The following is a 27,137-nucleotide window of genomic DNA, read 5'->3' on the forward strand; positions in this document are numbered from 1 at the left end:
ATGCTACTGGCATCTAATAGGTAGAGGTCAGGGATGTTGCTAAACCTCCTGCCATGCACTGGGCAACCCCAGATGTGCCAATGCTGAGAAATGAGTAAATTCATTTTGAACAAATGGTATGAGCTATATCTGTACGGACGCAGGCTACCTAAGGGGGCAGGGATCCAGAGAGAGCTTCTACGTAACTCTAAAAGGCCAGGAGCAATTACCTAGACAAGACATGAGGAATTTTGACTATTTTGTATTTCTAATTTTTGGCTATTTAAAATATATTAATATACAGGAACAGCATCTTCATCTCCATCCCATCTCCCACTACAGACCTCACCTAATGTAGCCTGTTGAGTGTGGGGGCTTGGAGTACAGTCAAGTCTAAACATGCTGGGGTCAAAGATAGGATATTTCATATATATACATATCACATATATTTGCTATGTATAAATCTGTATGAAAAACATTGTTCTTTATATTTTTTAATGTCCTCTTATGTAACCTTTTCTGACCAACTACTCAAAATTTCTTTTACATGCCCATACTATCAAGAAAGAATATACAAGAGACTAGAAATTGGGACAGAAAGTTGATGGGAGAAAAAGAAGTTTATATTTTTAATGTTATTTACCTCTGTGTATTCCTTTTAGATATTTGCACTGCATTATTGAAAACATCAGTAATTTTTAATGCCTTGTTTACCAGACAAATAATAGATGATGATGGCGAGTATTTTACAAGTGTTTACTATGTTCTAAGGAGTACACTCAACTCTTTTATTGATCTCTTTTAATACTTATGAGAACCTATGAGCAGCAGGTGTCATCGCTATTGTTTAGAATATTGGTGACCAGACTCTCCTTGAGTAGCTGGATGTTGTTGATATTTTTCCCTGAGGCAGTGACCAGCCTTGGAAGGGAGGGAGAAAGGGAGGAGAGTGGAGGCTGCCTGGGTGTGAGGAAGGGAGGGTGTGCTGAGTGAGGGGGCCCAGTGCCAAGTGAAGTACAATGTGCAGGTCCAGAGCAGGATGGGGCCCTCACTGGAGACAGCAATGTGAAGTTGTCAGCATATGAGTGTATGATGATCCTGAGAGTGGGCGAGGTCACCTGGGGACAGCAAGGAGATCAGAAGCAGCAAAAGAGAAGACCTAGACTGACTGCTGGGAACCCCACAGCTACAGGGCAGACCAGGGAAGGAGGCAAGAGAACCTCCCCCTGCAAGGGACTGGATGGGGGAGGGGGAAAGAGGGCATACCTACTTCCCTCCCCAGGGCTGTTTTCGCTTACCTTTCAGTTTTTGAGTCTGTCAGAAATCTCAGGTTGTCTGATGGTCTCACTCATAGCAGGAATCTAGAAAACCTAAATAAGGGACCAGGAAAAAGAATAGCTATAAGAAAGAAAAAATCAAAATCAACAAACTATGAACCAGAGACTCTATGGGGGGGGGGGGGTGTTGGCGGGGAAAGGAGGGCTTGGGGTCAAAATACAGGGGTTGCAATTGTATGGAGAATATAAAAATAAAATCTAAAATAAATAAATAAATAAATAAAGTCACATTCTACACACATACCTGTATTTCAAAAAAAAAGAAAAAAGAAATCTCAGGGTTGTGGCCCTTGCTTCAACATGAACTAGTTATCATTAGAAATCATCTGGATTACATGCGGTTGTTATGAACAGTTAAACAGCTATTGACACCCATCTGACTTTTCCTGTGCAGGTGTATGTAAATTGAATGTTTGTGTGAAATTTCACAAACCAATGATGCCCGAGAAAACCTGGACTAATTTTCTTTCAGTTCTTTATTCTTGGACCATTGTGATTGTTACTCTTTGTTTTGTCAAATGAACTTATTCTTCCTGAAACCCTGATCACCAAAGATATAGCAGATTTAAAATTTGGGCTTAAAATTAGTGGATTTAAAATTAATGTACAGAATAGTGGCTATAGGTAACAGTGTGTTAATATATATTTGAAAGTTGCTAAGAGGGTAGATCTTAAAAGTTCTTATCACAAGAAAAAAATTACAAGGAATGATATTAATTAGGTTTATTGTGGTAATCATTTTGTGATATGTATATATATATCAAATCATTATCTTGTACATTTGAGATTCATACAATGTTTTATATGTTATAGCTCAATAAAAATTATTTTCTTATGCAAATCACACAATTCCACGCATATATCCTCTTCCCTGCCAATGACATATAAATACTTCATGTTCTTAAGCATAGCAAGACCTGTCAGTGCTTAACCATTTTCCTCCCATACTTCAGCTGGAAGAGAACTCAGCCTTGCTGCTGCACATGACCACTTTGTCGAATAGCCAGAGGAAAAGGCTCAGAACAGCAGAGCTGTGGCCTCCCCTGGCTGAGGCAATGGTGGCGTAGAGACAGCCACTGACTATACTTTCTCTCTCTCTCTCTCTCTCTCTCTCTCTCCTCTCTCTTGCCAAGATACCATAAAGCCCTCCTGCTGGACAGCCTGTGATTTCAAAGGCCTCGCCCGCCCTTGCTGCGTTACATACCAGAGTTGTCTGCTTGGCCTTGCTATCCACCCTGCTCACAGATTCTGTTTTATAAACTCCCCCTGCAACTGGGAGACCTTTCCCAGGCCCCCAGATCCCGCCCCACAGAGAAGGAGCTGTAGCTCCCTGATGCTCGCCTTTGATCCCCGGGTTGGTGGTGACTTTGTTTCTGAATGTCTTTGAGGACCACACCCAGAACACTCCTAGGCAGACTGGACTAAGTACCTTCAGCCCCTGACACGCGAATGGAGGGTGAGAAGTTCAGGCTGTGCAGGCTTTAATCAGAATCGCATGTGAGAGAAGAATGAACTCAGACCCCAGCTCATTACTCCTCTCATGCCTTTCCCAGGAATATTAGAAATATTACAGGAAACTGACCATTAAATCAGCATGGGAGACCTTATGACCTGTCTGAAATCTGACATTTTAAATGAAAAATATAAATCTAAATTATTACAATGGAGAGGGCTCCATAGCTTTCCTGTCCATCTCTAGGCAGAATGCAGCTAGACTTCTGTCTCCTCAGGCTTCTGTGACAGTAGATGTGGAAGACGCCTCCCTGGGAACACACTCCCTCTTACAAATCCCAAGCTCTCAGTAAGCTTGCTGCCCAGCCTTTCCCTTGTTCTGCAGGACCCCTCTTTGCTGCCTCCCAGCAGCCTCTTGTGCATCCTCTCTGCTGTGTGCCTGTGCCCAGCTGCATTTTACACTGACCACTGGGTGCTGGTTTGCTAGGAATGTGAGGGATTTTCTAACATCCTAAGAGCTTGATTGAAGTGACTGTATCTTTTTCAGTTGTCTATCATAGGTGCCTGATGCTTCCTGGCTTTGTACTCAGCAAAAATCCAATAAGTGATGTTAAGTTGAACTGGAATCTGGAAGAAAACAACATGCCAGCTCACGAATTATTTCGTTGCATCTTCATGTTAAAGATTACATGATGATAAAATAATAACATTTTTTTGCCCTAAATTTCTCTCCTTCTTATCGAAATTTCTTAAAAGAATATGCTCGTTGTAGATCTGTCTTCACTTTCTCAGGAACCACTTGCTTCTCAGTCCTCTTCATTCAGGCTTTTGTGAAACTATCTGCTAACAGTTAAATTTAAAAGGCGTGTTTTAAGCCTCATATCATTTATTCTTTCTTATTTGCTGCAACTAACCAATCATTGCCTCCTTTTTGTGATGCTCACTCTTTGGCGTCCATAATACTTCTTTCAGCTAGTTACATCCCACAGCTCTGACCACGCCTTCCCAGAGCCTGGCTGCTCCTCCTGACCCCACACCTAAAAAGATGAGGTTTCCAGGGCTCTGAATTCTCCCTGGATGATTTGTTTAATTATCATGCATCTTCTGTGTTTATCATCCGTATGCCAGTCCTTCCCAAGTGGATCTGGACATCACAAGGACTTCTAAATAACAAATCTAAACATGAGCTTATTGTCTTCCCTGTATCCTAGCTCCCTGCCAACTTCTCTATTTAATTATTTGCTTTGTTTAATGGCACATTTATGAAAACCTAAAATCTGGTGGTTGTCCTCTATTTGTGCTCCTCTGCAGCTGCCACTTCAATCAAGACTTGCTCCTCCCTCCATCCCTTCTTCCCCCCCCCTCCCCTAAGCTATTGTCATCATCTCCCAACTGTCTTTCAGTTCTTTCTCCAGCCCGCCACCATTTATGCTGCTAGTATGCAGCTGAATGACATTCCTCTCCCAGTGCCCACAGATTGCTCTTCAGATCCTCATTTTGGTCCTTCATGGTCTCTCTCTCCAGACATCCCCTTCACATACCTGCAATTCCCAAGCTGTAGCAAGCTAATAATTAGTGCCTGTTTTCTGCCTGTAATTCTTCTAACCCAAAAAGCAAATTAATGCAAGTCTTTCTTAAATATTACCTTCTCTGGGAGGTTTGGTTCTTATAACTTAGAAATGAGTTGTTTCTTTCTCTTACACATCTCATTTTATCCCTTATAAGACTACAAGACCCACTAGAGCAGGAACCTCATCTTGTTTACCTGTGCATTCCCAGGACCTAGCTCTTTTCATAGTGCCTAACACACACTGTGATGGCTGAATCTTGGCTTCTCTTCTTACTGACTTTCTCATTAAAACATCAAGTTTCGCTGTTAAAATGAGACTTCTGACTATTTGCCCTTTACTAATGTATCAGCCCTTCTATAAAGGTTTCTGAAAATAACAATAAATATTGAGAGATTATGGTAACAGTATCATTGTGGACATTTCTTCTGAATAGGTCAAACTGCTTTGCTAACGTTAACATAAACAAAAGTCTGGTTTGTTCACGGCACAGAGTGGACAGGCTTCATCATGTGTCATGAATTTTCTCCTTCCTTGGAAAAAGTGGAAGAGAAGGAAGCTACCACTTATTGCATACATAGCCTATGCTAGGTACATGACATTTGCTCTCATTTTCCAGGTCCTCCTGAAATTTTTCTTGGATGAAGCAGAGAAGTCACTGGGCAGGCAGAAATGTTAGCTTTGCTGCTACCTAATATGTGGCTCCTTTGAGCTAGTGTTCCTCTCGGAGCTTTCCTTTCCTTATCTGAAAATAAAAGGGTCAGTCCAAATGGTCCCTAGTGTCACCGAAGTTCTAATGTTTCAGCAAACATTTACTGGGTGGATTCACTCTGAGCCACTGCCTGTGCTGAGTATTAGAGATGCAAATAAGGTCTATCTCTCCTAGGCTGTCATGCTCCGTGGAGAGAATAATTCTGTTATGCTGACTCTGAGATTTATTGCAACTATTTACAGTCAATCACTGATTGAACCTATATGGACAAAGTATGTTAAGTTAAAACAAAAAACTATCATGTATAAACTTTCCTGCTAGGTTTTATGCAGATTAGAAGAATAAATTATGCTTCCTGCCACAAAAAAAGGCTCTAATCCAGTGGAAGACACACTGTTCATGCAGTGAATAAATTTTATAATCAAAATTGGTTTTTGTGAGGAACTAGTTTTTTAGGCGACTAATGTTAGACCAACTCAGATGATCTGATGGGTGTTATGTTGATATTACTTTTTATCATTAAATTAGAAGGAAACCAAAACAATGCTAAATATTTGTCTTAAATGTAGACTGGTTTTACTCACAGCAGAATTTCACAGAGGTTTTGATAAAGTGCTCTGAATACTTCTCTTATGAATTGTTGTTCTACCTGAGATATCCAGGTCTTAAAGAGGCATTTACATCTCTATGGGATGTGTATCTCATTCATTTTTGTATTCTTGCAGAGTCTAACCACTGTGTGAGTTAAATCACAGGCTGATGCTACATCATGCAGGCATTGAGTACCTACTTTCAGACTACCAAAATGAATGTTTGCTGTCTTTATTTTTTTTTTCTGTCTTAACAAATCAGTTAGTCTCTTCCCCCCTTCCCCCGCTCTATCGAAGTATAATTGACAGTTAATATTGTTAGACATTTAAAGTATACAGTGCGATGCTTTCATATACGCAGACATAGTGAAAAGAAGAGTTAAATGATTATGTGCTGGATATTTAAAGCTGAACCCATAATTTCTGAGAAGTCTTCAATGATGATAATTTTGTTAACAGGATTGAGAACTAATGAGCAAGTAGACTGAGACTGAAAGAAATGCAGATTACCTTATGCTTAATTCCAAAGTCCAAGGAATAGAATGATATTTTTCAAATAAATAAAATAGACTACATTTTAAAAAATAGACTGTTTCAGAGAAGTTTTAGATTCACAGCAAAATTAAGCACAAAATACAGAGAATTCCCATGTAGCCCCTGTGCCTGTACATGTATAGCTTCCCCTTCAACCAGCATCCCACACGAGAGTGTTGCATTACAGCCCATGGACCTACACTGACACATCATTATCACCCAAATTCACTCTTGGTCTTATGAATTCTATGGATTTGTCTAGATTGATTTTTCTTCAAGTATTTATCCAGTTTTTTCAATAGCATTTGTTGAAAGTCTCTTCTCCATTGTACCATCTCTGCTCCTTTGTCAAGAATAGTTGACTATATTTGTGTGGGCATATTTATAGGCTCTTCATGGTGTTCCTTTGATCTACTGTGTCTTCTTTTGCCAATATCAACCTTAATCAGTTTAACTTTATAGTAAATCTTAAAGTTGTATAGTACCAATCCTCTAACTTTGTTCTTCTGCTTCAATAATGTGTTTATTATTCTGGGTCATTTGTCTCTCCATTTAAACTTTATAATCATTTTTTTCTTGTATTTTTTTTTTTTGTTTAAAAACTGGATATTTTAAATATGACAATGTGGAATTCCCCTCCCCCGAGTTTTGTGGTTGCTGCTGCTGTTTGGTCAGTGACTTTCCTCAACTAAATTTTCTAGAGTTTGAACCTTTTTACATATATAACCACTGAAGTCTCCACTACTTAGCTTAGTTTTCAGCAAATAATTGGACAGAGATATCCTTAAATGCCTTAAAGTAGTGTGTTTCTTAGCCTTTGCCAAAGTTTTCTTTGTGCCAGTGGGCTATTGTTTCAGTGCACCAGCAGGAAGTTAGTAATTCTGCTTTAGCCTTTACTTCTTGCTTGTGCAGATCAAGGTCAGTCAGAGGTGAGAAATTAGACCTTCTCAAGTACTAGTATGTATATAATACTGCACATGTACATGACCTTCTAGATTCACAAGAATATGTGTCAGAATTTTTCTAATTCCCCTGTGGACATCTCATTCCCCCACCCATTCCATTTGATTCACATCTTATTTGGCCAAATGGTAATCACCATTTCAGGCAACTGTGATGTTAAATAATTGCCACTGATTGTTTTTGACAAGCACCCCAGGAGGAAAAAACTGTTCTCAGTGATAAGCTCAGAGTCAGGTTAAATAAAGATAAGCCCTGTGAATGGAGTCATCTGAGGAATTGCCAGATTGCGCAGATAATGATAGTTCTTTAACAATGGCACTTGGGGGAGGTCTTTCCCTCTCCAGTGCTTGCTAGCCTATTTATTTTCATAGCTACTCTGATTTTGATGCTGTTGGTGTTCAAAACTCCTTCAGAGCTGGGAATATGGTATGAAAATAGGGCAAGTTCAAGTGCCCCAAAATGTACTATTCTTATTCTTTTTCCTTAAATAGAAGCTTCTTGGCTTATTATAAGTCTCTATTAATTACTAGATTTTCATTAAAAGTTGATTTGGACAATGTTTGCCGGTGTTCTTGTTGCTTTTGTAGAGTTTTGTAGATCTTTATATCACTGTTCCCACTGATATTACTGACTTGTATTATTTTTTATTATCTTTGACTTGTACTATATTTTATTATCTTTACTGAAATGTAATTTACACCCAAACAAATTTACCTACATAAGGTATGCAATTTAATGAGTTTTGTCATCGATTGACAAAGTGTCCACTTATATAAGTATAACCACAATCATGATACAGAATATTTCCATGATCTCAAAATAATCACTGTTGATAGTGTAACAGGGTGGTCCCCAGGAAAGGGGGAGGTTCCCTGCCCCACCCAAGGGAGGATGGAGCTGAGCAGGAAGAGAAGAGGCAGAAGAGACTGAGGAAGTAAGCAGGATGGAGCCAGGAGACCTGGAGGAGGTGCGTGGAGCCTAGAGACACGTGAAGAAACTGCGCTTGTCTTTTGGTCGTGGACTGGGTAACACAAATGTAGGTGAGACCCATGGGGAGGGGACAATGGCAGCTTTTATCTTGATGTTGATTTTGTTCTTTTCCTTCTGGGCTTGTCCGGTTGTTTGTGACCCTTTTCTGTGGGTCCCCACTGGAAGATGCTTTAGACTTGTGGCAGGCTTTGGGGCCTTGCTCTGGGCCGATCCCATATGAATGGAGTTTTACCCACGAGGGCATGGGTAACTTTGGGTGCTTTATTTAGAAACTAGACTCTTTGCCTTTCCTGTATTGTTTCCTAGTTTTATTAAAGTTCCTTCCCATTAAAGTCTCATGTTTTGTGTTGATGCGGCGGATGGCAGAACCCATTTAGAATAGGCAGGTTTGCGGGGTTTGGGCTGCCCCTCTCCCTGTCCTATAACAATAGCACTTGGCAGCTACTGGACTGTTTTCTGTCACTACCGTTTTACCTTGTCAAAACGTTTGTAAAAAAGCAATCATATAATGTATGCTATTTGTATCTGAATTCAGTCACTTAGTATAATGCTTCTAAGATTCACCCATGTTGCATGTATCAGTAGTTAGTGCCTTTGTACCATTGAACTGTTTCATTCATGGATATACCACAATTTTTCTACACATTTTGCATTTGATGGGCATTTGGTTATTTCTACTTTAGGATTATATTATGAGTAGGGTTATAAATATTCAAGTATAAGTCTCTATGGGTGTATGATTTATTTATTTTTCATTCATAAATAAAAGAGTGGAATTGCTGGATCTGATGCTAAGAATATTTCCATTTTATAAGAAATTGTCAAAATATTTTCCAAAGAGGGTGTACCTCTGAAAGTTTTAGTATTTCTGCATCATCTCTAAAGCTTAATATTGTCAGTTTTTCTAATTTAGGCACTCTCATTGTGTATATAATGATGTTGTAGGGTAAAGAAAATGTCAGGCTTTTCTGCCCTTGCGACATCAGGATAGATGATGGATCCTTGTCCTGAATGCATGCCTGATGGCGGGCACCTGGAATAGGGTGTGGGCATAGGTAGATGGGATTCAGCTGAGCTAAGACTGTGCTTTTAAGGGCGGCGTCACGGGGACGCCAGCAGCACCAGTAGCAGCAGTAAAAGCAGAAGCAGAAGCCGAAAGAGAAGCCGAGAAGCAGCAGAACGAACGCTAGAGAGCCCAGATAGAGTAAAGGCCTGCCAGCCTCCCAGCCCCCCAGCCAGCACCCCTGCCTGCCATATGCCTGGTGAACCCCAAATAAAAAACCTGCAAAACTACTGAGGACTCTGGCTCCTCCTTTACCCAGTCTGCATGGGATCAGAAAACCTGCACTGTGGTCCATTCCTGCCCTTACAGATGTCTATAAAGATTTTAATGTGAAGTTCTCCTGTGACCATGGTGTTGAGCATCTTTTCATGTACTTATTTAGCATTTGTATATCTTCTTTTAGGAAGTGTTCATTTAAATATTTCACTCATTTTAAAAATCAAGTTCTTTGATGTATTATAGAATTTGAGAGTTCTTTATGTATTCTGGATACTAGTAACTTCTGACCTGTATGTTTTGCAAGTAATTTCTTGGAGATGTAATTCTTAAGTTAAGGCAAAGGCAAGTAACTGTGTTAGGGGAGATAAAAGGATCCAAATCTGGGTAGTTAAAGTAGTTAAAGTCACTACTTTTAAAAGATAATAAATAAACCTCCAGTGTGCTTCAGGATGTGAAAAGTATATTAAGGCATGTGGCATAAAAAGGATTATTCCTTTGATATCTCTCTATATGTAATGGATTAAAAACTTTTGCACAGAAGGGTTTGTTTGTGCTCCCAAACCATAATGAAAGAACAAGTTATTAAATAAAAAGCATGTTAAAAATAACAGGCAATACTTTCTAAACAGACTTGTTACAGACCTGCCAAATGAGCAACATCCACCACCCACAGCAGTATCAGAGCTTTCAAATGAGAATATACATAATGTACTTCACATGACACTTTTAGCTGTTAGGTAAAGAGGTTAACACTTGAGTAAATGGTAAAAAAAAAAAAAAAAAAAAAAAGACATGCTGTCAGAGCAAAGACCAAGAACCTGCTGAAGACAGCTCCAGACCAGAAGATCAACTCCTAATCTAGAATTGTTTATTCTGTTTGACATTAATAAGTGGGCAAAATGAAAATGAGAGAAATCATCAGACATCTTCAAGTAAATAAGTGGCATGATAAAAAGTTGAGCTACAGACCTGTTCCCAGTGTGAAGCATTACTAGTGTTAGTGAAACCAATTAAGAGGTTGTTGCCTAATTCTAGTTAAAAGAGAAGAGACTGATTTGAACCAAGAGAGGCAAGATTTCAAAGTTGCCTTGGAGGTATGACTGACAGACTTAATGATCAAATAAATGTAGATACTGAAGAAGAGTCTGAAGATGACTTCCAGCTGAGTGGCCTAATGATTGTGCTCGTAATTATGACAAGACAATCAATAGGAAAAAATGGGTTTTGAAGAGAATAGTTGTATTGAATTTTTTTGGTAATTGGGTTTGAAAGGCAGAACCCCACATATGGGTGAGGCTAGTGAGTAGTTAGAAATGTAGCTCTGGGGTTCAGAGGCGGTATCTGGGGTACAGGTAGAGAATTAGACATCATCAGAGTCTAGTTTATCTTAAAATTAAAGAAGATATTTCAGTATACCCATGTAGAGTAAAAAGAGCAAGGAATGAAGTCTGAATTCTAAAAAAAAATATTAGCAGTTAAGGGGCAAGTACTACTTGGTGACAGGAAGGAGCTAGTGCTTAGAGAGATTAGATAATTTACAGTCATGAATCTCCATGATCAGAAGAGTATTAAGGAATGGTGGGTGGTAATTAGTGTCCATTGCTACAAATAAGTCTTTGCTAAAATAAGCTATGAAATTTGATAACTAAAAAGTCATTCCTTAAAACTAAAGAAACAACCCAAATATCCATCTGCAAGAGAATAGGTAATTCATTTGTATATTTTCATACAGTGGAATACTACATAGTTATTAAAATGAATGATTGTTCTGTACACAATAGCATGGATCTACCTCAAAAATATGTGTTAAGCAAAAAAAAAAAAAAAAAAACCACACACAAGAAATACATGCTGTATAACTCCATTTATATGATGACAATGACTTTCCAGACCAATCTATAGATAATAGATATCAAAAGGAGAATGTCCCTGGAGGTGGTGTTGGGATGGGATGTGGTTGTGGGAAGAATTGGAAGTAAAGGAGCACAAGACAATTTTCTGATGTGAAGACATGTTCTTATTTTGTTTGAGGGAATTTGCAATTGCCAGTGAACTGAAGATAATTTAAAAAATTTGCTCATTTCAAAATTCCAGTTATTTTTCAGAGAGACATTCCTATCCAAAATCAAATGCTCGATTTTAAAGGTAGAAAACAGAAATGCGTAGCAGAGGACTTAGAGTCCAAGAAATAAAATATAAGTGGTTAATGAAGAAAGTCATAAAATAATTCATGTCGTACTTCAGAAATCCTAAAAGCTCAAAAACAGGAGCTAAAAATGTAGTAGATGGGTGTAAAAGGAAGGTTGTTTATAATTCTGTTTTAGGGTAGATCCCTCTATTTATTCCCTCACTCTGTATCCCACCATCAGCTAGGTGGGATAAACCAGAAGTTTATTCTCTGAAGAGCCTAGAATAGAAATTCCCTAGACTGAGGAACAGTAGACATAGTTGAAGGTGGGGTACTCTATTAAAAATGGGGGCTTCTGTAACATTCTACCTACATTTTGAATGTTGAGATTCCAGAACTCTTAATAACACAGCTCCAAAACATTGGAAAACTTGCTCAAGAAGAATCTGAGAATCTGAGTTCCAGGAAATCTGATCAGCCTATGTTTTTTTGTTTTTTTTTTAAAAAAAAAAAAAAAGGGTAGTAAAGCCCAAGCTAAACAGGTCAGAAGGTTCTAAGAGAGAAATTTCCAAGAAAATTAAAATAATAAACTAATGTTTTAAGAGATTTTAGAGAAACAGATAATTGGGGAAGTGTTTGAATTTGAGTTTAGGGATGAATACATGGAAAAGTGGGGAAAAAGTGAACAAGATGTTTAGTAATTTCTGGGAAAATGAAAAGTTGAGAGTGAAAGGGTGTGACATCCATGTGAATAGCATTTACCTGGGCATCATAAAACCTGTGGCACAAGGGATTAAGTTGCAGTACTATGAAGCTATCCACAGCCACTGCAGCACTGCAGTAGTTCCATCCCTGGGCTGGCCAGGGAGCTAACCCCCAAGGCGCAGCAGACCTCTCCTGACTCACCTGTTGCTCCCCTCAGCAGTGTATTTCAGTGGATCTGTCTGTTCTGTTCCCCAATCTGTCTATGGTGAATCCTCTTACCCACCCCCCACCTCTGGCCTGTACTCCAGCTCCTGTATATATAAATAAATCTTAAAAAAAAAAATCGACCTGATTTATCAAAAAGTTATAAAATGATAATTTATAAGAGGCAAAGGGTATGAATAAGTGTGGGAATATATATTTTAAAATAATGGATCTTCATCTTTCAGAGAACAAAGTCAACAGTTAATGACTTAAACTAAAAACAAACAAACAAACAAAAAAAACCCAAGAAATAATAGCATAAACATACTGTTAGAGGTATACATCAAAAGAAACAGTTAAAAGAGTTGCCTCCAAACAGTGATAATTAGAAAAGGACATAGGGACAAAGTTTGATTCTGTAAATCATGTATATTCAATGAGTATGATTTTTTAAAGAAAATTAATGAAATAATATGGTTATTTTCAAAGAGAACCTCATGAAATCAGATTGCAATGGGTTGAAGAGTAAATGGAAATTGAGGATGCTCTCAGCAAGCTGAATAGTGTAAAGATGAGGATTTTTGGAGTAGTTGGAGTAATGATTTGATGGAAAGGTAGGATTGAAGGAAAATTGATTAATTGCTTGATTATAGTTATTTGAATTACTAAGCAATTGGTATGTCTATTTGTTCAAGACAGAAATGAGCTTGAGGAAAAGAAATAGTTGAGAAAATTAACTGTTGGTAGAGGAAATAAATGAGTTATCAAAGTTCCAGATGAAGTGGTAGATGTTGAAATAAAAAAAAAAAGGTTAAAGGATTAGTTTTGAAAAAGAATGTGACTATCTTTTTTTTTTTTTTGGATGATGATGAAAAGTATTGTTAATAGAATTTATGTGAATAGCTTATATTTTCTCACTGGCAGTGGTGACCAAGTCATCTGTTAACGTACCAGGAAGTTTTTGATGGTCTGAATTGGAAGCCACCCAGAATTCAAATGTAATGTTGTATAGCAATTTGGGAAAGCCAGCTGAGGATGAAAATCAAAGTGTATTAGTCCAAAATACCAACTGGGTGTCTTATACAATAGGAGTTTATTTTCTGACAGTCTGGGAAGATAAAAAGTCCAAGATCAAGGTACCAATAGGATTTGGTTCCTAGCTAGGACTCTCTCCCTGGCTTACAGACCTTCTCCTCTCTGTATCCTCACCTGAGAGACTGAGAGGAAACCAGACCTCTGATGTCTCTTCTTAAGACACCAATCCTGTTGTGTCAAGGCTTCACCCAGTGACCTCAATTAAACTTAATTACTTTATTCCAGCTGCCCATTGGGATTTAGGGCAGCTTCAACAAATGGTTTTTGAGGAGGAAACCATTTAATCCATAGCATGTCTAATTCAACACTGTAATATGGGTATTTTTTAATCCATTTACACCCAACAGCCCAAGAGCAAAAAATAAAGACAGACCCCTAAGTGATACAAATTTGGAGAATTAGTACAATAGAAGATCAAGGTGGCAAATGAATTAAGGGACAGGTGAAAGTATGACTAAAATGATTGACCGTGAGTTTTCAGAACAGTTGGAAGACAGGAATGCACTAGTTTCAATTAGGGACTGGTAGGCATCATGACAGAGTTCTCTTGGGTCTGGAGGCTGGAGAACAAATGGAAACTCTTCAGAGTGTAACTTCTGTGGACATGGTACTTTCCTGGAACATAAGCAGATGTTTCTGCACTTTCAAATTCACTGGCAGCAAATGAGAATTATAAAACTGGAACTAAAAGTTAGGTTCATTAGTGGTAGCAATCATCACATTTTTCTTTCTTTCTAGACGACTAAATACATTGAACAAGTGTGCCTCAATGAAACTTGATGTGAACTTCCAAAGGAAAAAGGTATGTGTCTGCACCTGAGAGCACGGTTTTACCAATGAAAGAAGCTGCATTTATAGATGGCCAGTTCATTTTGCTTCAGTTTTTATCAGTGTTTGCTTTAATATATAAAATGTCATAATTCATGATAGTCTTTCAGATATTTCTTTAATTGTATACATCTTTTCTATGTTAAACTCAAGTAGTCTACAGTAATTTAGTAGATTAGGAGAATGTAGAAAAGAATATATGGGCTCACACCAATTGTCTCCTGCTTTATTCTTTCCAGTAGCATTTTAGTTCAAGTACATTTCAAGATGCAATCATTCTCAGGCAGATTCATTCCATAATGTTTGAGGGGTATAACAACATGATACTGAACCTGCCTCATCTTTCACTATCCTCACCTCCTTGCACTTTTCTCTACCAGTACTTCCATTCGTTTTTTGTTGTTGTTGTTTGTATTTTTAATTGAAGTAACATCGTGTTATAAAATTATGTAAGTTTCAGGTGTGCTTCATTTTAAATCAACATCTGCATATGCTACATTAAATTCGCTAATAAGAGTTCAGTTATATCCTTCACCATACAATTGACCCATTTTCCCCTGATTAACCCACCCTTTTCCCCCTTCCTTCTGGTAATCACTAAGTTCTTAGAGTAAAAAAAGTTATTTTCATTTTAGTTAGTTCATTTGCTTATTTTGTTTATGTACCACAAATGAGTAAAATCATACGGCATTTTGTCTTTCCCCATATGACTTCTTTCAATTAGCATAATATCCTCTAGTTTCCATCCATGTTGTTGCAAATGACAGGATTTCATCTTTTTTATTGCTGAGTAACATTCCACTGTATATGTGCCACATCTTCCTTATCTGATCACCTTTCCATTGACACTGAGGTTATTTCCAACTTTTGACTATTGTGAAATGCTACTGTGAGCATGAGGGTGCATATATATCTTCAAAATTGTGTTTTTATATTCTTAGGATAAATACCCAGAAGTGAGATAACTGGATCATCAGAATTTCTATATTTGATTTTTTGAGAAATCTCCAGATTGCTTCCTTTCACTTTTCAGAGTCATTATGCTCCTCCCTCCCTCTTTGGAACATGTGCAGATTTCTGTATGAATAATATGGTGATTTCAGTTTTGACATAAAGCTATTTCAGTTTGAAAAAAAGTAGTTTCTTGAGCACTTACTATTTTCCAGGAACTATGTGATTATTTACCATAAGCATTCTCATTTGCTCCATTGAAGTGGAGGTTCTCTGTTTTCTAGATAAGGAAAGTAAAACATAGACAACTTAAGTCATATAACAGTGATCTTTCAGCTGTGCAGAATAAGGTTTCAAGCTCAGATTCATATAATTCCAAAATCAAGGCTCCTAACCACTGTGCTGAAAGGCCTTTTTCTCATTGAATGAGTCCTTTGTAGATAAAGCTCTAGATAAGAAAAGTAAAACATGAACAGTTTAAGTCATATGCCAGTGATCTTTCAGTTAGTGTAGAATAAAGTTTCAACTTCAAATCCATCTAATTCCAAAATCAAGGCTCCTAGCCACTGTACTGAAAGGCTTCTTTCTCATTGAATCGATTCTTTTAGGAAACTCAGAATTAAGATCACTAACTACATTTTTCATTTCACATATTCAATATGTAACAAATCGATTCAGTATATTTTGAAGAGGCAGAGGAAACATCTTTGAGTCGAAAGAAAGTTTTCTTTATTCTGGTCTACACAGAGAAGTGATTAAATCCAGTGGATTTCAAGTCACTCATGAGTAACCTAATCTTTAAAAATAACTTTAACCTTACCTTAAAAACAGTTTGGGGTTTGAACTAGGAACCAAAGTTTTAAGTTAAGGAGGTAAAAGGGTGAGAAACAATATCCAGAAAAATATTAAGACATGAGCAATTTTGTCCAGGCCAAAGACAGATTAAAAATGTGGGAATAAATGGCCAAACAGCTGTCTGACTGAATGAACCCCTTGAGAAGCACACATACTATTTGAAGCATAAGGGTCAGATGTTGTTTTGATTATAACACATGGTTCTTATTAAACTGAACACAGGCACCCCTGTGTGTCTAAAGCACGGCTGGCCTACAGGGCTGCCTATACAGATCTTTAGCTGCAGAGTATTACAAAAGAAAATGCCAGGCACTAATGGCATGGTTTGTTTTCAACCAAGCAGAGTGATTGGATTCTTACTCTATCACCAGCTTTTCAAAACCTGTATGTGAGATAGACTTGAATAACATTTATTAGACTACATGTGTGTTATCTGCACAAAAGGTCCTCTGTAAATTGGTTGCTTCAGGATTCTGACATTATTTATTCCTCATGCTGGATGGAGTGGCACACACTCTTACAGCCCTACTTAACTATAAGCCTTACAAATACCCCCATTGAGTAGAATACTGCTTTTCACGTTGTGTGCTGGGGAGTCAAATAATTTTATTTGAATTTTCAAATAAATAATTCCAACTTGTGGTCACCACCCACTGTGAAACTCAGTAACGCAGTGACGACCAGTCTCTGAGATTGTGTTCTAAGTGTTACAGGCCCCGACCCAAAAGAACAGTCCTTTGCCCTCTAGGGAAAGCACCAAAGAGCACTAGGTGTAGTTTAGCCAAACAAAACTTTATTAAAGATTCATGGATGAGGAAGCCAGTGCAGGAAAGTAGAATATAGTCTGGCTCTTGAAGTGAGTTAAGAGGAGATATTTAAAGGGTAGATCCTTGTAGGGGGGAGGAAGAGAGCAGTGTCAGAGAGTGTTCTACACCCAGGGACATGCATAGACAGGCTACACTCCTACTGAGCATGTGGCACTCAGCCTTCCCCTTCTAGGAGTTTGTGATGTAATCGTTAGTCAGGATCTAACACTTTCTGTCTAGCATGATGTCTCATGGTCAGTGTGACAGGCCAAAATGGACAGGGATTTTCAGATCACGATTTAATCCACATGTTCAAACAGGACTTGGACAACTCATCCTACTTGCTCACAATTTCTTCTACCTAAGCTGTCTCATCAACACTATGCAGGAGCTTCTGTGTGGTAACACAGTGCTGTGATCAGCCCCTTATATAAGTTACAGGTTATTCTTTTATTTTACTTTTTAAAAAAATTAAATAAACACAGGCTAGGAATAGGCCAAATGGTCAAAAATAGAAAGTGAAACTTGAGAACACAATAAGAAACTGCAACCAAGCTTGCAATTTGTTTATTTGGAAGAAAAATAACTCAACCACATTTCCTTTAGGCATGTCCCCATTTAAAGCAGTCCACAAAATCAAAAATATTCACCTCTAATCTGCAGAGTCTCTGATCTACTTAACTCTGTAGAATGTGAATCACCAATCCGTCCAGGTCAAGGCTGTTTTTCTTCTACTCGGACTACTGGGCCTATGAAAGTGCTGTGCGAGCTTGCTTAGTAGTTGTGTGGTTAGCAAACACCCACTGAGCTTACTCTATGCCAGGCACTGTTATTCATCATTAACTCCACATCATAAATGCAGAAACTGAAGGGCACATAAACCCAAAGCCACAAAGAAACAGCAGAAGTAGGAGTTGAACCCAGACAGCCTGGTACCAAACTACTCCTCATTGCCTTTCAAATATATTCAGACATGCATTGCGCCTGAGTGAGCCACCGGCCCTTCACGAGATCTGGAAGGGTATCTTCAGCACTACATGTGATATAGTTTTATTATTTTTAAAGAGGGATGTTTCCTGTCATCATTCCCAATTTATTTAATGTCTTCTTGAAAATGTATCTCTGGATCTCTCACCGTGAATGAGTCATGAATCTCATTGTTCTGCTTTGCTTTTTGTTCTCATTTGATCTTGTTTAACTCTGAATAGTTTGGTGGGTTGACCCAAGAAAGAAAGATATCCCCAAAAAAGGTGAAAATGGAAGCCTCATTCCCACTCAGTGAGGTGTGTGCTTTTCCTGTACATCAGACTGCATGTGTAAAGCACCAGGGGAAATGCTCTCCCACAGTATGGTACCTTACCATTTTGCAGAAGAGAAAAGTAGCGCTTCAAAGATTCACGTTTACCTTCCATATCTCTGTGAGAGTCAGGTGGATGCGTGTTTTCAATCTTGGCCCACACCTCACAGAAAGACTTACTAAATGCCCGGCCCTAAGGCATATCCAGAGAGCCTGAGGACATCAGCAGCTCCTTAACTCTCCAGTTCTACCATTCCTAGTTCCTGTTCTGACTGCCTACCCGCCCACCCCCATGCAGGCTTCAGGCTCCTCCCCCCTGCAGCATTGCTAGTGGCATATTCTTGCTTCTGAACCAGCAGGCTCAGCCCCAGCTCAGTTCACTTTAATGGAAGACACACTTCTAAATTTCTGTGTACCTATGGATTAGCGGCTCTTGCAGCTGTGGATTCATGTGGGTTTGGTTTCCAGTGTAAAGATATGACCAGATTCCTTTTTATTTTTTTTTAAAGCCCTTCCTTCTGGAGTGCCTGGTTGGCATCTGTCTCTGAGAAATATATCATTTCAGCTAAGAATGTTCTCATTTTTTCAGAAAGCAAACAAACATTGGAGCTTCATCTAAATTTAAAACTCCAAGGCACATGGAAAGCTACTGGTCCTCAGAAAAGTATTTCTTCTTCATTATTGCCTGCAAAGTTCACACTTGCTTTATGACAACATTGAAATCCCTGAATTAAGGTTATTGTTTATGTGACATGACTTCTCTTCAAAATTAAGGTCAGAGGCTACAATGAGACTGTCATTAAATGAGGAAAGAGGACACCTAGGCACTCAGGACTCTTCCTACCCACAAAGCTTTCCCAAGAGAGAAAGAGCAGCTACAAGAGAAGATTCTGGTTAAAGTTATAGTTTTAATAAAGTTCTCTGAAATCACGACCAAAGGTGGAAGCCAACACAGAAACCATGACTAATTGCCACCTTGCAACCAGCACCACCTGGTGTGGATGCCATTGAAATTTCAAAGGAATTGCAGCTGTTGTCAAGGGGCCTGGTCTCCACCCACTTCCGTCTCCCCACTCCACCTCCCCCTCTGCCTTTCACTCCACTGAATCTCCTACCAAATAACAAAACTCCTGGCACCTCCAAATGGCAAAATCAAATAAGAGAAAAATTACATTTTACTCCATCACTCATTTGACTACAGATTATTACGGTCTTAACTTGAAGATAATTACATGATTGTCTGCAGCCTCCATCCACTGCAGGATTTACTTTTTAGAGCACTTCTCATCTTTTAGCCAGCCTCTGTTTATAAGCATCTAGACATGATGAATTCATTTCATTGCAAGATAATTTTTTTCTAATTACTGCAAGTCTTCCATTTAACAAGCTAAAAGTTGATTCAATGGAAACTTGCCCATCTAATTCCGGTTCTTTTCCCTGCAGAAATATAGAATATGGATCTCTCCTTCTATACAGCAGTGCTTTAGCGCTGTCTTCCAGACAGCCTTCAGCAAATGACTGCTCCTCTTTTAAAGAAAGTTGTATCAGGGCAATACCACACCCATCCTTTAGGCTACAATGGCAGAGACAATATGGCCTGCAACCCTAAATTATTTGCTATCTGATTCTTATTATCAGACTCAACCGACAAAAGTTGCGTATGTAATTTTATATGTGAATATAATAAAATATAGTAAAAAAATGTAATCAGTAAATATAATCAGAAGAAATATGGTGAGATAGAAAAGAGCTACAAAAGTGTTCACTTTTTTATTGAGAATGTGCATATAGGCAATTAACATATGAATTACAATTGCACTAACAACAAAAATGTTATCAGTGCAACTGTGCTTCTTCATTCGTAACTAAATAAAGTTTACCTTGATAGCAAGTCCCCATATTAAAATGCCTTTACATACACTTCAATTAAATGCTACATCTATGCATATTCATGAAAGTGAATTTCTTGTTTGTTATCTAATTTAAGTTGGATTGTCAATACCACTTACAGGGAAGAATGTATATCTAATTTGTTTTAATATCTTTCAGCATAGAGATGAATAGAGAAAGCTAGAGATGAAATAGTGATAGTGTGTGTTGACACGAATAGAAAAAGTTTTTAAAGTAAATTTTTAAAGTGAAGGTATTCCCTTTTTCTTGTTATTCATAATGAAGTAACATTGTTTACCCAAATTTTTCACTTTCAAACTTCATCACTAGCCAATCCTATGGATATATTTGGGTGTGTGAAGCAATGGATTCTACACATTGCACAGTTTGAGCTGTAGAAGAGAAACTAATCTTGAAATGTCACATGTTGTAGTGTAGCCCCAATGAACAACAAACCATGCTCATGTCAACCCTGGTCAGTAAAACACTGATCATGAGCCTGGATAACAGCCCCTAGCTAAATGGTGACCTATGATTACTCTCAGTGTCTGTATTTTTCTCATTGAAGACTAGTAAAAAAGTTTGGGCCTGGAAGCCCCCCTGTCTCACATGGATTAGCAATGCTCCAGAACTCCTCAATCCTAAACCAAACTTAGTTCTTTCAATCATCCTGCATAGGAGGTTGTGGTTCTAAGCGCCTTGGCCATCCTGATTACACTTTTCTAGAAATATACCCCTTTCATATGGCACACAGAAAGAGTCCATTTTTCACGATGTCTGTGACCAGTGCAGAATACAGTGGCACACTGCCCTATGCTTCTGCTTATGTCTGGTGTCTTGCTTTGGTTACCATATTACATGGTTAACTTACATGAAGCTTAAATCTGCTACTCTTAAGGCTATTAATAGGAACTTCTGTTCAACCAAGCCCCTTCCATCCTCCACATCCTATAGTTGATTTTTGAAATTAAAGCCTTTATATTTCACTTCATGAAATTTTATCTATTAACTGACCATCCTTCAATTCTGTTAAGATCTTTATATATATTAATGCCACTAGTCTCTAACAATAATTATTTTTACCTTGCATTTTAAGGTGTAGGTAACATTTTCATATATAATCTCATTTAGTTCTGTTGAAAAACCATGCTAGATGTGTATTTTTATCATTTCCATTTTTCAGGTGAGAAAACTAAGTTTTAAAAAGTATGTATGTTGCTCAAAAATCACTTAGCAAATAACCTTGCATCATCTTCGCATTTTAAAAACATGAGCTCTCCCAGTTCACCCAAGATATTCTTAAAATGGACATAGCCTTGAGGCATCCTCTAGAGATCTCTTCCCTCAGTTTCTTCAGACTTTTGATCCCACTCTGATGTAATCACTTAACAGTGATTAAAAAATTCTTTAGTAGTCAGCACAGGTCGCCATCTTGGCCACTTCTACCTCTTGAGTGCCTTTCATCAGTTTTCTTGCTTCAACCGCTGAGATGGGAGAATGAAGATAGCTTGGTATTTCTTTTTCTCATAAATATGTCTGACACCTAGATATTTTTCATTTTGCATTTCTCAATAATCACAAGCTGCTTATTTTTAGCTTAAAAACTTACCAAACAGGTGAGATCAGATCATCTCTTAAACTATCAGTAAACTTTCAGTTATTATTAGGAAGCCTGCTTTATGCCTGATAATAGTCTGCTGGGCCCCAAATATAATTTTAAAAGTTAAATTCTAGTACTGCATTTTATGCTGTGTTTTTTGTTCATATGATGGATCATGAACTATTGGTGAATTTTCAAATTAATTTGGTGGGTCACAAACAACATTAAAAAAAGGAAACATACTAAACTAGATTATAAAGTATCAAAATATAAACAAAGATAATTATTATAGCATTAATTAATTGCTTAATTGCTTTAATATAGTATACATGTTATGATGAAAAATGTATTTCTTACTATTAATGATTTAAAGATCCAGCACTAGTGGAAAAAAGTCACAAAATCATGTCAGTGCCCTCTGGAATATACGATGGTAATTGAATGCACAGGCTGCTAAAAGAGAATGGATGCTTTTTTCTTTGTTTATTTTGTTTTGATTTTTATTGCTTTTCATTTTATTTGTTTGGGGTCAAACTATCTAAATACTACAAAAATTCCTTAATCTATTTGCATTTTTTTCTAGGAGCTTTCCACTTTCTCACGTCTTGGTTGGGTTGTAAATGTCTTCCTATTGCCCAAAGTTAGTATAATAAGCTCTTAGAGACGAGGAGAGGGGGAGGCTTTCCATTCCCAGTCCACAGTTCCCAGCCTGGCATCTTTTCTTAACCAAAATAAAGGAGTTCTTATCCGACCAATATGTGCTTTGCTTGCATTCGTAACCAGATTTGGGCTAGCTTGAGAGAGCGCTTTAGAGCCAACACTAAATATTGTAGTTTCTATTTTTAAATATTTATATTTTCTTTAAAAGCATATCCTTCTTTTGCCTCCTCAAAAACTAGTTGCTAAACGGGCTATTTCAGAATGCTTACTTAATATCTTCTCACTACTAACCTGCAATGCAATATGAAAATCCAATAAACTTCAACCTTCTGTCGGTCGTTGTGCCTAGTAAATAAATGGCTCTCAGATGTCAGATTTTGTTGTTTCAATCATAGAAAAGGAGGAAGTTAAAAAAAATGCTACAAATAAAGTCTTTTTCAGTTATTATCCCAGGGTCATGCTTCTCTTCCACTTGTACAACTTTTTAAACCCTTTCATGCAAGGTTTCTATAACCATTTTAAAAGTCAAAGCTAACTACCCAATGTAATTCCAAAGCTATGAAAAATCTCTCTTAGTAAGGTTATTTTTGTACTTTTTTCCACCCCTCGGTTTTGTACTTTCTCCATTCCACTTGAGTGTTCCAATTTGTCATTTAGCCCAGCCTATATTAACCAAAATTTTCAAGAAATAAACAAGTATGGGATGATCCCAACATTTGTTGACTGAGCATCTGTTTACTTTTCCTTGAAAGCATAATATATTGCAAAGTTAAAGTGAGTGTTTAGATATGTAGAAAAGTAAGCAATCTACTTTAGTAAGTGATTGGTAAGAAACGGAACACACATTGGAAAATAAGGAATAAACAAGTACTCCTCACTGGGAGACTTGGATTATTTCATTTGATATTTATTTCACTTAAACTCCTCATCAAAACTATCAGGAAGGGTCCATTTAGTCCATTTTATAAGCCATAGGAACTTACTTTGGAGAGAGAAGGTAACTTGTATGCAGTCACTTAAGTTCTTAACTGATACTACTAGCACTTGGAATGAGGTCTTAGAGCCAGATGCCAAAGTAAAATTTAAATTAAATTAATTTAATTAACAAAAAATATATTAAGCAGTTACCATATACTTAGCATTGGGCAGGATATAAATATGAATAAAACACAGAAGCATAGGCCCCACTTTGGATGAGCTTGCCTTTAACAGTTGAGAGTAGGTGCACATGACATGAGCTTAAGCTACTTTCAAATAAATGCCAAAATAAAGGTCTACTCCAAATACTATAGGAGCATCAAGGAGAGTGTTGTCATAGCCTTGGGTCAGTCAGGGAAGGCTTCTGAGAACTGTATTCTCAGCTTCAGGGACTATAAACTTTTTAGGCTCTTAATCCTATAACAGAGCTGAATGTTTGGGGGATGGTTGTGGGCCAAGAAACCAAATGCAGGGAAATTAAAAAGAACACATGAAATGAAGGCAAGGAAAAACGTATTAGTCAGGCTGGAAGGGTTTTGAATGTTGCACTAAAGACAGTTAGGAAGGGAAGGGCAGCTGAAGATTTCTAAGCTTGGACAAGTGACCATATTTGGAGTACACTGTAGAAATCTGTTTAAATGAAAAGGCACAGAAGACAAGGACTCTAGTCAGACTTTAACTGTGATAGGTGCCAACGGCCAACTCTAAGGGTATGAAGCGAAGATACATACAAGGAAACACATTTGAAAATCATCTCAGGGCCTCCCTGGTCGCGCAGGTGGTTGAGCGCTGCACTGTGAAGCTATCTGCAGTCTCTGCAGCACAGGTTCTATCCCAGCTGACTGGGGAGAAACCCACATAGCGTGGCAGACCTCTCCTGTGTCTCGCCCGCTCCTCCCCTCGGCAGTGTATTTCATCAGTCTGCCTTTTCTGTTCCCGGCTCTGTCTCTGGTGAATCCTCTCACCTTCCCACGCATCTGGCCTGTACCCCAGGTCTTGTATAAATAAATAAATCTTTAAAAAAAAAAAAGAAAAAGAAAATCATCTCAGACTTCAGTCTTGGTGATATTCATGGTGAGGAGGAGGAAAGAGCTGATGATCAATTCATTTCACTGGAAGGAAGTTAATACTTATATGCTATGGGTCAAGTTAAATAAGGCCATCTCTGGCCTCAGGGAACCCAGACTCTTTTCTCTCAGGGGCTGCAAATTCAGGCAGAACCCAGACAAGTAAAATGAATATGTGAAGAGCGGAGTGTAAATATGGGGTAAAGCAGGGTAGGGATGGGGACAAGGGATGGAGAGCAGCCTGAAAATGTTTGTCCTGCCAAAGTACTTCAGATTCTGAACTGATGAAAACAAGAACTCTGGCCAAGCCCAGCAGGCTAGATTGGACTCCCTGTGACTAGTAAGCTCTAGAATGGCTCCCAAGTGTTCACTTCCTGGAATTCAGTAGATAATTTTGCTATTAATTTATGCAGGGAGTATACAATCAGAATCAGATTTGTGAGACCAAGGGTAAGAAGTGTCAGCTTTGAAAGATACTGACTTTGAAGTTCAGAAGAGGGAAGGAAGCTAGAGGTATGTTTTGGGGGACTCAGTACAGGGATTTCAGGAAAGAAAGCTTTGCTTTCTATGGCAGGTAGGGTTAAGTTTATTGTGAAAAAGAAAACTGCAGGTGTTTTATATTTAGACTGTCTAGTCAGATGGTAATTACACTCTCTTTGTAATCAGTCAAGGAAAGCTTCCTAGAGAGGAAAAGAATTCAAAAACTCTAGGAGAATTGAAAGTAAGAAAGCTTGGCAGCTTGGAAAGACATCCTCTAGTCAGAGGTAGAGGATGTGCAGGATAATGAAAGATGGTGGGAAGGGCCCAGTCAAGTCCCCAAGAAACAGAATGCAGAGAAGGGAGGTATGAAGGGGGTCACCTACATCTCCCAAAACATGCAAATTCCCCAGAAATGAGCATTATGCCCCATGTTTTTCAGGGTGACGACTCCGATGAGGAAGATCTCTGTATCAGTAACAAATGGACTTTCCAAAGAACCAGTCGCCGGTGGTCTCGCGTGGACGACCTCCACACACTGCTTCCTGGAGGAGACAGAAATGGGTCATCGGGAGACATTAGGATGAGAAATACGACCAGCAGTGAAAGTGTCCTCACAGATATCAGTGAGCCAGAAGTCTGCTCCATTCACAGCGAAAGCAGCGGAGGCAGTGATAGCCGCAGCCAGCCAGGCAGCCACAACACCGTCCGGGAAGCCTTCGGCGGCTCTGGGCAGCATTGTGTGGACTGTCCGGTCATGCTGGATGCCACGCTAGCCAGCAACAACCTCCCACAGTCCCCCAAAGAAGTTCTCCACTACTCCTTCCACCCAAAGCATGAGAAACCCACCAGGGCCAGAGCCAAATCATTTTTGAAACGCATGGAAACACTCCGAGCAAAAGGAGCACACGGAAGGCACAAGGGGCTGGGGCGGACGGGTGGCTTGGTGATCAGCGGGCCAGTCCTGCAGCAGGAGCCAGAATCCTTTAAGGCCATGCAGTGCATCCAGCTTCCAAATGGAGATCTCCAGAACTCTCCCCCTGCTGCCTGCAGAAAAGGGCTTCCGTGTTCTAGCAAATGGGGCAGTGAAAGTAGCCAATCAGAAAATGGCAGTAGTGGGTTGAGCACACCTGGCTTGAAGGAACGAAAATGCCAGGAGGCCAACAAGCGCGGGGGCATGTACTTAGAAGACTTGGATGTGCTGGCCGCGACAGCACTGAGGGATGCAGGTGACCAAATCCACACACACGAGTTTCATTCCCAAGAGAACTTGGTAGTGCATATTCCTAAGGATCACAAACCAGGAACATTTCCCAAGGCGCTCTCTATTGAAAGCCTCTCGCCAACAGACAATAGCAATGGAGTTAACTGGAGGACCGGTAGCATGTCCCTGGGCAGAGAGCAGGGCCCTGGTGCCACGGAGCCCAAGCTCATGGCATCCTGCCACAGAGCCAGTCGAGTCAGTATCTATGACAACGTCCCTGGCTCCCACTTGTACGCCAGCACAGGGGATCTTTTGGACTTGGAAAAAGATCTCTTCCCACAATTAGAAGACATCGTACACCATGTGAACGGGCTCCAAGAGGTAGTAGATGACTGGTCAAAAAACGTCTTGCCTGAACTGCAAACACATGATACGTTGGCTGTAGAATCTGGCTTATGCCCCTTTCCATCTCCTAATCAGGTCACCTTAGATTTTGAAGGCAACTCTGTCTCTGAAGGTCGGACCACACCCAGTGACGTGGAAAGAGATGGAACATCTCTTAATGAATCAGAGGCCACTGGGGTCAGAGAAAGGAGAGATTCTGGTGTAGGGGCCTCTCTGACCAGGCCCAACAGGTTGGTGGAAATGACTTTTACTCCATTTCATCATGATAACCTGTTAATTGATGTAACAAACATTTATACTTCAAGGTGGTGCAAAAGTAGTACATTTAGTAGAAACTGTACTTTGCATTTTGAGTTTTGATCTTTTCCCAGGCTAGTGGTATGTGGTACAAACTCTTTTGCTTTGCTGGGCAGCAGCAGCAAGCTCAGCTCCTAAGCAGCTCAAGGATAAACAGCCAATACTCTTCAGTGTGCAATACTCAATAAATTACATGAAACGTTCAACACTTTATTAAAATATTAAATTTAAGATTTAAAATATTAAAAGAGACTTTATATTAGGTGACTTTGCCCAACTGTAA

General features: G+C 38.9%; 1 protein-coding gene across 5 annotated transcripts in view; it reads left to right on the plus strand.

The window, feature by feature from the left end:
• The window catches only part of STARD13 (StAR related lipid transfer domain containing 13), a gene marked incomplete at both ends in the record, with an annotated part of 219,152 nt that overhangs the window by 168,857 nt on the left and 23,158 nt on the right, over positions 1 to 27,137 (plus strand). For 3 of the 5 annotated variants that reach the window (XM_084234498.1, XM_084234496.1, XM_084234497.1), the window contains 2 exons: positions 14,278 to 14,341; positions 25,391 to 26,787. In XM_084234498.1, coding sequence (XP_084090624.1) covers positions 14,278 to 14,341; positions 25,391 to 26,787 — 1,461 coding nt within the window. Of the gene's footprint in view, positions 1 to 14,277; positions 14,346 to 25,279; positions 26,788 to 27,137 lie in introns of all 5 variants that reach the window. The other 2 variants (XM_084234495.1, XM_084234494.1) reach the window with 2 other exon arrangements.

Source organism: Talpa europaea, assembly GCF_964194135.1.
Source record: "Talpa europaea genome assembly, chromosome: 6".
Lineage (NCBI taxonomy): Eukaryota > Metazoa > Chordata > Mammalia > Eulipotyphla > Talpidae > Talpa > Talpa europaea.